The sequence below is a fragment of the Metarhizium brunneum genome, chromosome 2 (assembly GCF_013426205.1).
Source record: "Metarhizium brunneum chromosome 2, complete sequence".
Classification (NCBI taxonomy): domain Eukaryota; kingdom Fungi; phylum Ascomycota; class Sordariomycetes; order Hypocreales; family Clavicipitaceae; genus Metarhizium; species Metarhizium brunneum.
In genome coordinates, this window is record NC_089423.1 from 6,317,314 (window position 1) to 6,330,154 (window position 12,841).

Consider the following 12,841-nt stretch of genomic DNA (forward strand, 5'->3'; position numbering starts at 1 on the left):
CGCGGTGGACTTGAAGAGATTCATCAGGACCAACTCACCAGACTGCCTGTAAACCTCATGGTAAGTCCAGGAGACCAAAGTGGCCCCGCGGTCTGTCATTCAGCTATTTATAAAGTCTATGCCCGCTAGGAAGCCCAGACTGCTTGCGCCACGGGCGACTGACAAAGATATTGCACCAGACGCCACATACTTTTGTGTGTTGGTACCCCCTATATATTGCGACAAAAGGGGCGTTTCATAATTGTATCCAAGCCAGAACACATTGAGGAGTTCACCGACATTGAAACCATTGTTCAGAATTCAAGTACCCATCATGGACGCTAGTTCAGGATGGCTTCATAGCTCCTGTTGGGCGTGGCTGTTGAGCTGAACAACAAAGACCGACTCGCCTTGTGCTGCCGACGCCGTGAATCACTGCAGAACATGTTCTCAAAACTCAAGAGACAAACTACACGGTTCAAAAAGTTGATGAGGTCTACATTTTACCGCGAGGCTATTGCTCAAGCGACAATCGAGCTTTTGTTCGAACAATGATGTCTTTCAGACGCAGAGATGCATGGGCATCAAGCCACACCAGTTCTTCACAGCAAACTATTCATTCACCTCTTCATCAGAGGCGGACATTGCGTGTCAGAAGGCCGCAGTGATGACGGCCTACGCACTCTCTGCCTGCATCTACCATCAAGCATGGATCGGTGTGCTTGGCACCGCCGTCCACAAGCATCTCGCGAGTACAAATACATGGTCACCTCCAGCCTTCTTCCATCAGCTCATCATCATCAGCACACGGCTTTTTCCCTCTTCTTCTCATTTTGCAAGACCAATACTCTATACTCTATCAAAACCAACGGTAAAGCTACCACCCAGCGTCCAACATGGCCCACGACTCCAGCCAGACTGAAGGCTATGCCAAGCTTCTGCATGACGCCGTCCGTCAGGGAGACGTGGAAAGCGTTGGGAAACTTGTATGTGAATACAAGAGGCCGAATGAGCCCTTCGAGGGACGTTTGCCGCTCGTTACTGCAATCCGCAACAAATCTCATGATGTAATCAAGGTGCTACTTGAACACGGCGCCGATGTTAAATTAAAGGGTACATCAGGACGTTCACCATTGGGAATGGCTATAAATATGAAAGACCGGATACTTCTTGAAACTCTCCTCAGGTATTGCGGAAGCCTCGCAGATCATGCTGATGAGCATGAGCCTGAGCCGTTACTCTGGAATGCTCTGGAAGCGAGAGACGAAGCGATGGCCCTCATGCTAATTGAGCATGGTGCGGATATTAAGCAGAGGAGAAATGCCTGCGAGTATTCGCCCCTGATGGTTGCCTGCCATGGCCGGCTTCCTCGAGCAGCCCAGAAACTTATTGAGATGGGCGCCGATGTCGAGGACCGATCGTGGGATGGCATGTCCCCTCTGATGGTAGCCAGTCAGCGCTCGGATCTCGCCACTGCTAAGAAACTAATCGACTTCGGCGCCGACCTTGAGGCGAAGAAGCCAGCCGGGGGGTACACGGCGCTGTACTATGCCGTCTGGTATCGGCGCCCCGACATGACGGAGCTCCTGGTCCGCGAGGGCGCCCAAGTCAACCAGCCCTTGGCCGGCGGCTTCACGGCCCTGTCCGTCGCCGCCGACAACAACAGCCCAGAGATTGCGCGTTTCCTGCTTGCCAACGGCGCCGACGTCAACCGTGCAACGGGTTCCGTCACCGCATGCATCTATGCCGACGGCCTTCACGTCGACGACCTTCCAGCCGACGCCCTCCTCACGCCCTTGCACCTGGCTGCAGAAAACGGCCATGCCGACATGGCGAGACTTTTGCTCGACAACGGCGCCCAAGTCAATGCGGCATCAACCCGCGGGTACACGCCACTCATGTTGGCTGCGCACAACGGCCACGCAGACACAGTGAGCATCTTGATCCGCAGGGGCGCCGACATCAGCGCGCACGCCGCCGACGGATCCAGGGCGCTCTCCATAGCCGCCTTGTTCTATGACGGGCTTCTGCGCCGCGAGGTCAAGCTTGGTAGACCCTCGACAGCCCGCCCCCGCGCCTCGAGGTTTGGCTTCGAGAGAGACTGCGAACAACCGCCCCGCCAATACGAGAGAGTGATTGCACTGCTCGCCAAGGCTGGCTACGACAGCCACATGGAGACATGAAGTTGAAGCCATTCATGTTTTTCTCACCCGTCTTCTTTTTTGACTTTACATGTCCAAAAACACTGGCTGTGTGAATCCCGCATCGGAGGGCCTCACTCGCACACGCACACGCACACGCAGACATAGATATAACCATAAACAGGACAAACAACAACAACAACAAAAAAAAAAAGGGGGGGGGGGTCATGTAATTGTCTAGAATAGCACTGTTAATTTATCTGGTTCCTGGTTTCAATGCCCAGTGCCTTTGTGAGTCCTTGCGCGCCGCTTTTTCTGCCCGGCGCCCCGAGCGCTTAGTTCCTGATTGTGCGCCAACTTTCACATACTTAAGTACGCATCGGACAATTCCTCCAAGTGGCAGGGGCAAAAGCCCAAGTCCCCAGTAAAGCGACGTCCAGTTATCCAGTTTTACTCGACACCTTTTCCTTCTTCTCAACATTCGTCATCATTCATCATGATACTCGTGCCTCCCCGGCCCACTACTCGCCCACCTGCTACTTACTCCGCAGCCTTTTTGTGTCTAAAAGAAGAAACAATTAGAGACAATGCGCTAGAACAAAAAAAAAAAACTCCCAGGAGCACTTACTTGGACACTACTCTCTCGATGCCATCCAACCCCATGCGCAGCACGTCCATTCTTGGGCCGTACGAGAAACGCACAAAGTGGTGGCACGGGCTGTCAAACAGGTCACGGCGTCGCGAGGGGTTCAGATCGAAGAAGATGCCGGGCACAACAATGACCTTTTCTTCCAGACAGGCTTGGAAGAAGTTGAGCCCGTCGGCGATGCTTTCGGGGAGGCCGTCGAGGTTGAGCCACCTGGCTTTCCGTCAGTTTCGCCGACATTCAATCTGGTGGTGAAATGGGGCAGACAAGCAACACGTAAAACATACAGGTAGAATGTAGAGTCTGGGACGTATTTAATGACAAAGCCCATCTCACGCAGGCGGCGGACAACATAATCTCGCTTGTCCTATCAGGCAGTAAAAGTCAGAGAATCCCGTCCCCAGAACGGCACGGCAGAGTTTGGGCACGTACACGGAAGTGGCGCTGCAAATGGACCATTTCATTATGCACAAGCGTTGGGTCCAGCATGGGAATGGCGGCGTCCTGGAAGGCGTGGCACGCGCCGCCGTCTAGATAACTGCCACAGGAGCCAATGCTACAGCCGTGTTAGTCTGAACAAATTTTATCGTGCATCCCTGTAAGGTCACATACGCGGAGATGTATTCTAGAGACCATGGTTAGCTTCCAACGTTTTTCCAAGCCGCACCGGGGACAAGAGTTGAACCACGCATACCCTTGGGTCCGAGAATCCACGCAATCCGCCACCCTGGCAGTCGGAATCGCTTGGTAAGACCATCGATAATCAGGACATCGTCCTCGTCGACATCCTCCACGTTCTCGGCGGCAGAAATAGTAGTCCCGTCGCAGTTGCTCGTGTAGTTGTAGCCCGAGTAAAACTCATCGCTGATCAGAGTGGCGCGGCCGCGGCAAATGTCCTGGATCTCGGCCAGCTCGGGGTTGGCAACGACCCGGCCGGTAGGGTTTCGTGGATTTGAGGTGAGAATGACCGAGGTGCCGCGGGCAATTTCCTCTGCAATCTTGTCCGGGTGGATGTGGTAGCCGTCTTCCTCCGATAGAGGGACGGGGATGGCTGCAAACTGTTTGGCCCGACGGTTAGTATTTCTCCTGCTTGGTGGCTGCAAAGAAAGAAAGAAAAAGAGGTCAATTTCCCCGTGCCGGTCAACGCACATTCTTGAACAAACTCAACATTTCGTTATAAGCCGTGTAATCGGGCAAGAAGAAACTCAAATAGGAATTGCCCAAGACGGCGGCAATTCGAATCAGACCCGCACGGCCGCCAGGCACAATGGCCACATTCTCCCACGTGTACTGGCTGTCCTTGCCCTTGCGGTGCATCTCATTGTACAGCTTGGCAACGGCCTCTCTCAAGGGTCGAATACCGGCAGTTGGACCGTACTCTCTCGCGGCGACAGAAATGTCAATGGTCTCGGGACGCTTGAAGCAGCCGGCAATGTCATCCTCGACCTCGGGGGCTCCCTGACCCAGGTTCGCCCAGGAGTCAGGATCTTCGAAGAAGCCAAGCTCGGCGGCGCGCTCGGTGCACCAGATGACTCCGGTGGACGCTCTGCTGGCGTCGAGACCAGCGTGGGGGAGGTGGCCTTCGTGGGCGTTGCGGAACTGACGGTGGACTTTGGATTGAACCTCTGAGCAGAAGTCAGCGAATTGCTATCCCCATGTGCTTCCACTTCCGCTTCCTTGCTGTCCGGGGATGCTGTCGTGGGAAAAGGGGGAAAAAAGAATCTGCTGAGAGCGAACGGAGGAGACGCAGAATTGCGGGGGTGCTCGAGAAGCTCACACCGGCTGCGCCTAATTTTTTTTCCCCCTTGCCACGACAAAATAGACAGAAGAAGCGCAGGATAATAAGAAAACTCCTCGGCTAGAGAAGACGGCCGGATTTAGAGAACTGCGTCAGGCTTACCATTTGCGCCAGGCTCGGCGTTGCTGAAGCGACGAGCTCTGAGCTTGGGAGCGCCAGTGTGGCGGTTGAAGGAGAACTTGCGCCCGCCAAACATGCTGACCCAAGGGCGTCCCGTCCTGCTTTGAGTAGAGTGAATCGATACAGACAGGCAGCTTCGCCTGGGAGAGAGAATAGGAGGAAGAAATCTTCCAAGAAGACAACGAACTAATAGAGGAGGACGAAAGGGTCGAGGTGGGAGACGGGGATAGGACGAAGAGCTTGAGAGTAACAAGTGGAGATCTCGCGGCAGTTATATGTGGCACCTGGGACTTTGGAGTCGAGTCGAGTCGTGCACCGAATGGCCCCGAATGGCCTCGTCACTGGATGCACTTGGCCCGTTGCTTGCTTGCGGGCGGGGGAGCACTTGGGTCACGCGAGGCGGCGAGCTGGACATTGACAGTGAGGCAATTCTTTGATGCAGCGCCTGCAACGAGAAATCCCGACGCTGGGCCAAGTTTCCAGCATTTCCATGTCCAAGGTGAGCATTGTGGCTGTAGCGTGGTCCCTGAGACGCTCGCCCGGAACTCGGCACGTCAGACGCCCCTCACGTATCATGTCTCCCATCTCACACGTGTTGACGCGGTGAGGTTTCAAACATGTCAAACATTGAATGCTTGAATGACTTGAATGTTTAGCAGCGTTGCCCATCACGGCCATCGAATGCAGGTGCTCAAAGAAGCGGTGTCGTCGACCCCATTTCCATGCATCCAAGTTGCAGGAATGTACATACAGTACTACCAGATGTATTTATGTACACCAGACCGTTGGATACAACATGAGTGCCCCTGTCCCCTGTGCCCATGTCCCCTTTCCCACTGATCCGTGATCCACAGACCACCTCGGGTTCCGTGGGGACTTGTATAACCCTAACCCTAATCAGCATTTTCGACTGCTCATCTCAACTGCAGGAAGCGGCCGAGAGATGTTACGGCTTTGCCATGTAATACAAACATTACCGGCATTGGCATTTCCTTTCAAGTTTGAAAGTAGATTGGTATTAATACTAACATGTCTCTCACGAGTTTTATCCAAAAGAAAAAGAAAAAAAGAAAAAAAGGCAACAGCCCCATTTTGGCGTAGTGTTATTATTAATAGATTGATGTTGAATCTGTCTTGCGAGATCCATCTATTTATTATTTATATGCTCGTCCTGTCAGCAATCAAAGTCACTAACTCCTAGACACAGCATTTTTTTTAAAGGCCTCAATTCCATAGCAAATGGACTTGACAAAGAACCGATTCCCCTGTTCAAATTGATCCCTAGCTACCATTCTTAATGTCGTCAGAAGCGATATCCAATCCTGGACTGTATTACAAGAACCTCCGCTTCATTCATTGCTCTAGCGGCCTTGTCCTCAAGTGGGGCCGTGTCCTTTCAGTACTAGTACTTTGGGGTCGTAGGTCGAACAAAAACAGAGAAAAACCACAACGCACTGGCCATTTCGCCAGGATCCAATTCTATTTTTTGCATTCGTGTTCCATGTGGCATGTCAGATGTGACTCAAAGTTGGCGTTGGAAATCTTTCTTGCTATCCAGTACAAAAAAGAAGGGATATTTATAGGCTCCTTTATAGTACTTGTACACTGCTTCTAGGCGCCTTCGTTTCAACAAGGTAGAGCAACGCCGACATCTGCTTACATTGTCCCATCACATGTGCTGTACAAGGAGGGACAAGAACCGCGGGCCTCGCCAGTTCCCTGCCCGTTGCTTAAGTACATGTACTTATTTACAATACGGCTGCTCCGACCATTGGCCAGGGTTCCACGGCCGCATACTGATATGGCCAATGCGTCGTCGATGCAAAAGGGCAGCCAGCTTGTTTGTTCTCGTGGTCGGCAATAACGCCCCCCTTTCGCGGTATATCCGGTGAAACGACACTGCCAGGGCACTTGCGCATTGGGCCGCCGATTAGGTACTTAAGTACTTAAGTAGGTACGCAAAATCGGCATCGACATGCCGTCGTGCTACCCAAAAGCTTCTTGTCCCTCCCCCCTTCTTCCGTGCTGCATAACGTCCCACGCGGCGGGCGACAAGTCTCACTGGGCGCCGGCTCAGCAGCCAAGACGGGAACAAGCCATCTGCCAACATTGAACCCAGCTATGCATGTACTACCGCGAATCTCTTGTACTACGGAGTGGCCTGAAGGCGAGGTGAGTCGTGAGTCGTGACCAAGCCAGCCGTTCACCGGGGGCCGAGTGGATCCCATCCCCCAACCTCACCTTCATTTCACCTCCATGTCATTACGCAAAAATTCACCAGACACCGTCAACACCAGAACAGCCTGGCAGCCCTTGCAATTCCATCCAGAGACAAATCACCGCCGCCGGGCTCTCAAAATCTCACAACACCGCGCTCGTTCCAGCAGCAAGGGACAAAGCTCTGCTCAAGCAATTTCCTCACAGCCCTGGCCCCTCACCCTCACCTTTACCAAACAGGCTCAACCTCACATCACCAACAGACCATACATCGGCATCACACCGCAGGAACATGTTCCTATTCTCACGCCTCGGGCCCGTAATCAGAAATCTCCCCCTCGCCCAAGCCATGTCCGCAGCCAACACCACCGGCCCCTCGCCCACCTTCTACTCCTCGTCCTCGTCGCCAGAAACGCCGTCCGCTCCATCACCAAACCCCAATGGCCGCGCGCTCCCCGCCCCCGGAGACTCCGCGACAACCCTCGACGTCTCCGGGGACGGCACGACCGTCAAGCTAGACCACCTGGGTCCTCTTGTCGTCAACGTCGACGGCACCTTGTCCCGCATCTCGAACTGGTCCGAGATGGCCGAGGTGGAGAGGCAGAACACCCTAAGGGTGCTGGGAAGACGGAACAAGCAGCGGCTGGAGGCGTTGAGGAAGGCTGGCAAGGAGTGAACTAGACTTGTAACATCACATGCTTGGATAGATAGACGGGGGGAAGAGGGGGGGGTATGGTATACGTGGTTTCATTCGCTTTTTATAACCTTCTGTTATACTTGCAGACTTGTTTTTTCCCTCGCTTTATATATATACCCCAAACCTTGAAGAAACATATAAAGCGAGGGGAAAATAAGCCTACAAGTATCAAATACGGTTATAAAATGCGAAATAAAATGCTAGATACAAGGCTAGCTTTACTTACTAGAAACTATAATTTACGCCCATCTCACGTCAGACAAGTAGCCTCGCGTAAGCGCTAGGCTTACATGAGAGTAATAAAAACAACATAACCAATGCCATGATTCCGGAATGACCAGCTCCATGCACGGGGTCAGCACATCCGACATGGCAGGGACAAGACCAGGCGGCGAATTGAAACGGCATTCGAGAAGTGATATGAAACCAGACTCGACATGATTGACACAATAACAATTCTCGACCTCTCTCCCGAAATCCCCACTCCTCCGGAACATAGAGCCAGGGTTCCCCGCCGTCCTGAAAATACACCATCGGATAAACAGGCAGCAAGACCTGCGGCCATTCACACGGCTGTAAACGTTCAACGGATTCAATTCATATCTAGCCAGCCATTTCTATATTCTCCATCGTATATAGATCATCCGCATATATCAGGACAGACGTCTCGCTTGTCCAAAACAGTAGCAAAGCCTCCACCCAGATTCCTTTACAGAGTCGTAAAGTTGATAAAACGCCAGAACCCAACAGGAAAAAACGCCACCTGACGCGGTCGTTGCATCTATACGCGCGCCGATACAAGTCATCACATTATCATCCACTTTGACAACTAGGAAAATGCCTCTACTCTACGTCACCGCTCTTCCTTGATGTCTTCTGTGGTAGATGACTCGGCACTCTTGGACTTTTCGCTGGCATGCTTGGTGAACTCCTTCCATAAAGCAGTAATGTCGTCGCTGCCCTCGTTCTTCTCGACCAGGAGGTTCTTGAGCCACTTGTTCTCGGTTTCCAGCTGGGCAACCTTGTTCTCCAGGGCGGTGACCTTCTCGGTCATCTCCTTGGCGGACTTTTCGAGAGCCTGCTCTCGCTGCTTCTTCTTGATTCGGAAGCGGGCGCTGGCGGCAGTGTTTCGCCGCCGCTTGTCCTCCTCGGCAGCGACGCGAGAGGCGTCCTCAAAGTTCACCTGCTGGGGAGCGGGAGTAGGGGCGGAGACCATGGCGTCGGGCTTTCGCTTATCGCCAGCTCGTGCATTGCCCTGGCGGAATTGTGGCTGCTGATGAGGAATCTGAACCTGGTGGTTGGGCTGGAGGGGCTGGAATCCCTGCGCCGAGTCGGGGAAGGCATTCATCTGTGGGGCGGCAGCATAGGCGCTGTTGAACTCGGTAAAGTTGAAGTCACCTGTTGGAGGCAATTGCAGTCAGCGCAGATTCACGTAGCATGTCAAGGCATGTCTTTGTGCGTGGTTTAAATGGCAAAGGCAAAGTCCAGGCAAAGTCCAGGCCACGGCCATCTCGGGGGAAGACAGCGGCAGTCCTTAACAGGCAGGCTGACCTGCAGTGAGGTCGCAGTCTGTGACGATAGCCGTTGGTGTGGATGCCAACCGGATGGCGGACCATGTGCGCGCGGACAATCACGAGGAATTGCGCCATCGCTGGCCATTTGTCATCGAGAGAGGCCCCCCGTCATGGCCCCCCACATCTACCACATGAACCACCCCAGAGTCCACGCCAGCAGGGCTGGGGGAGCAGCGTCGTGCAGAACGGCGGCCAAGGGGTGGTTGCGAGGGCGTGGGGGGATTGCAGAAGAAACAAGTCGTGCATATTGTGTGATTTGTGCATTGGAAAAGCCATTGTGCTTCCTCCTCCTTGTCCCAGTCACCCCGCCTTGAGATCGATCGAGAAAGGCTGGACGAGCAGTCGTCTCAAAAGCGCACGGCCAGGCCGACACGGGAGTCGGGGAAACCAAAAAACGACTTGAAATTGAAAATAAAAAAAATTTACTCACCGGACATAAAGTCTAAATTAGGCATATCATTTATGGTCGTCTGGGCGGGGGTAACGTCGCCGGACGTGGTCGAACCATGTCGTGTGGCATCTTCGACATCCACCTTGACAGGCTGGGCCTGGAAGTCGGTGTTTTGGCCAGAGTCGAAATCGAAAAACTGCGTATTGGTGAAGAGAGCAAGGTCATCTTCCATGTTGAAAGCGTCCTCGGTAGGGCCCGTGGTGTCCTGGGGACTGATAGTGTTGAGGTCGCGAAGGTATTGCGACACGTTGGGCGCGTGCCTCCCGTTGTATGTCGACATTATGGCGTGATCCTTTGGTAAGGCGAGTCACCAATGTTTTGTTTGCTGTTTGCAGGGCCGGCGAAACCAAATATAAAACGGCTGGTAGCGCGAGGGAAATGCAAATAGCTGGTTTGGATGTCGTGGCCGAAGAAGCGTTCTTTTCCGCTGCGCAGTCCGACTCGACAGGTGGCAAATGAATGGTCAGCCGGAGGTGGTGAAGCCGGTGGTGAAGCAGCGTTCCCAAGACGGCGATTGAGGCAAAAGTCGGAAATCTCGCGCGGAGAGAATCGAATCGTCAATCGTCAATGTACGCTGATGCCGTGCCGTGTTTTGCAACGACAAGAGCAGGACTCGTGGTGATGGTGGGTGCAAGTTTGACGGGGAACTGCCGCAGCGGGCGGATTATGAGTCGTGCGAGATTTGTCGTGTGGTCGCGGGCGGCCAGCCTGAGCCAGGCCGAGGGGCAGCCGAAGCATCTCCGCACGCAGCGACTTCGTCTCTTGTCTGGTTGCTCCGGACTTCACCCACTTCAAGCACTCGTCGCTGCTGGCTGTGGGACGCACCAATGGCTGATTAGCAATCATGTAGTACTCCGTAAACCAGAGGCCCCATGTACCCCCTCAAAGGGCCCACGTGCCACCAATCAGCACGGCGCTTTGCATCCATGGTTCAGCCATGCGCACCAAAACGCCCACGCCTCCCAGACCTTATCTTTGCAAATTTCTATTACTCGGCCAAATGTCTCGTTCCGACCAAGACAACTGTCGCGGTAGCATTAGCGCCAGAGCCGACCCATTATGGAGCTACCCACTATACGGAGCAATTCGGGCTCGCTGCCGCCATGACGCCCTAGATCCAACATCAATCCGTCCATCTGACTGACCGTTGGCGTCTAGTATCGATAATCGACCCAGGCCGTTTTTTCTCGCTCTCCTGGCATCACGGCTGTAGCAAAGCGACGTCACAGTAGAATAAATAGCGAAAAATATCAATCCAATGGATCCGTTGCAGCATCGACTCCTCGCGACACCCGCCAACGACAGGCTCCCGGGATCTTGACAACTCTCGCAGGAATTGTTCCATGTCCAGCTCTGTCATGATTGGCTACGCGCCCAGACTGGACCCTGCATTGTCGAAGAACATCGTGAGCTGCCCCGCAAGCCGAATGGTGTGGTACAGACATGCACACGTGAAGGCCGGAACCCCAATAATGCCCTGCAGAGATGGCGACAGATGAGACAAGTACCAGAAAAAGAAAACGAAACCATGGCAGCTGCGACGATAGCCGACCATGCCAACTTAAAAAGCAAGGCACAGCCAGGTGTATGTATTACTTGGGGATCTCCTGACGCGATATGCGCGGCCGTCTTACATTGCCACCTTGGGCAATGGGCAGGCTCGGGTTGCCTAATGGGTTCAATTCCTCCAGAAGCAGCTGAAGTTGCAGCGTCTTGGAGCTAACACCTTTTTTTGTCGTTTGAAATTAATTATGACCTGCGTCAAGTGTGTGTGGCCTCGCCTCTGCAGAGTTTGCCGCAGCATGGTAATTGGTCCTTGGCACAAGCTTCAACCTCACCCAGATGACCATGCACCGATATTAACTGTGCCGTGACTGGCTCGATTGTCTAATGTCTTTGTGTAGTAGCATGTAGTGTATTGCATCATTCGTAAGTTTGATTCTAAACTGTTCTGGGCTTGAGCATGTCTTATTATCATCATGATAGGAGTTGCAGCGCCGGCAGCAATTGAACCATGTCTTCTCCTATTCCAACAGAAACGCCGACGCTTCTCTGGCTGATCTAGTAATAAGAAGAGCAATGTCCGGGTAATTTCAGCCGAAGAAACAAGACGGACTGATTTCCTCGATGCCTGAAATGAGACGGGACAACCCCCATGATGACCTGTTCTCGGCAATGTGGGTGGTGTGTCCTCCTCCCCTATGGCGTGATCGTTGCTCACTCATTTCGAAATTTCAGAATGTCAGCGCATACTTTGCCGTCAGCGCATCTTAGCAACGCCTTGCCCGGCTTCCATTTCCCCTCTTGCCTCGAAAAGGTGATATTGCTCAACTCTCGGCCGCTCTTGAATACAAACAACCAAGTGAATAACACCCTCTGGATATTAAACTGCCGGTACCGCGAGGGGGTAAATGATGACTTTCACGAAGCGGCCGTCAAACAGGTAAGAAATTCAATGGCACAATTTCAGCCATGTGTGCGGGGTTTTTACTCATGCCTAGCTTTGGTCAGACGACAAGCCTCACCAAACATGTCGGAATTCTAATCGTGATGCCTTGGACCGGGAGGTTTTCCCTTCATACCGCCTACTCATATTCGGTTTATCTCAAGAATCCCACGTTTCCATTATTTCCTTTACACATGGCATGATTCTATTCCATTCCTCTACCCCGCCTTCACAAGATTCAGTATGCTCGCCTCATGGGTTTCCTATAATTGCTACTAGCGTCCTGATGTTCCTCGTTTCCATATCACCGCCGGATCCAATCCGCGTCTCGTAAGCAGTGTGGCTTTTCTCCGTCTTCGGTATATCTGCTCTTTAAACCCGTCAGGGGCCAAGTTACCAAACAAGTGTGCTCAAGTGAAGAGCAGGACACGTATCGACCAAGTGTCGTCAGCGCCGCAACTCAAAGAGACAAGGTATCAGAACAAGCGACGATATTCCGCAACATCTCAGTGGGGATCCTCCAAGTGCCAGTGCCGGGTAGGCTCAATTCTCTGGTGGCAGATTGATAAGTGCGTTCCATGCAGCACAAGATGTCGTCGTAGGTGGTCTAAATATCAAGCACGAATAACAGACGCCTGTGGGATTTGTACATAGCAGATGAGACTCGTTACGCCGTGCGCCGCCTCATCTACCAACCCATCTGCCAGGGCAGGGGATGCACGCCCCTTGTTGACATGACAGGTGCGTAGGTTTCTTTGAGAAATAAGATCAA

General features: G+C 53.0%; 5 protein-coding genes across 5 annotated transcripts; 3 read left to right on the plus strand and 2 right to left on the minus strand.

Annotated features, from left to right (window-relative positions):
- Positions 1-875: 875 nt before the first annotated feature.
- ANKRD17_0 (Ankyrin repeat domain-containing protein 17) lies at positions 876-2,162 on the plus strand (the record flags this gene model as incomplete). Its single annotated transcript, XM_014689497.1, has 1 exon — positions 876-2,162. One exon carries the CDS (start codon positions 876-878, stop codon positions 2,160-2,162), a length of 1,287 nt encoding a protein of 428 aa, XP_014544983.1.
- Positions 2,163-2,660: 498 nt separating this feature from the next.
- Positions 2,661-4,760, minus strand: G6M90_00g048710 (uncharacterized protein; the record flags this gene model as incomplete). Its single annotated transcript, XM_014689498.2, has 8 exons — positions 2,661-2,682; positions 2,749-2,979; positions 3,054-3,133; positions 3,199-3,322; positions 3,379-3,391; positions 3,461-3,824; positions 3,916-4,391; positions 4,667-4,760. 8 exons carry the CDS (start codon positions 4,758-4,760, stop codon positions 2,661-2,663), a joined length of 1,404 nt encoding a protein of 467 aa, XP_014544984.2.
- Positions 4,761-7,250: 2,490 nt separating this feature from the next.
- G6M90_00g048720 (uncharacterized protein) lies at positions 7,251-7,577 on the plus strand (the record flags this gene model as incomplete). Its single annotated transcript, XM_014689499.1, has 1 exon — positions 7,251-7,577. One exon carries the CDS (start codon positions 7,251-7,253, stop codon positions 7,575-7,577), a length of 327 nt encoding a protein of 108 aa, XP_014544985.1.
- An 874-nt stretch (positions 7,578-8,451) lies between these two features.
- On the minus strand, positions 8,452-9,903 carry cys-3 (Regulatory protein cys-3; the record flags this gene model as incomplete). The annotated part of the gene is made up of 2 exons (XM_014689500.1): positions 8,452-8,996; positions 9,603-9,903. The coding sequence occupies 2 exons, from the start codon at positions 9,901-9,903 to the stop codon at positions 8,452-8,454; spliced, it is 846 nt and encodes a 281-aa protein (XP_014544986.1).
- Positions 9,904-11,862: 1,959 nt separating this feature from the next.
- On the plus strand, positions 11,863-12,403 carry G6M90_00g048740 (uncharacterized protein; the record flags this gene model as incomplete). Its single annotated transcript, XM_066130445.1, has 2 exons — positions 11,863-12,066; positions 12,125-12,403. 2 exons carry the CDS (start codon positions 11,863-11,865, stop codon positions 12,401-12,403), a joined length of 483 nt encoding a protein of 160 aa, XP_065986609.1.
- Between the last annotated feature and the right edge of the window lie 438 nt (positions 12,404-12,841).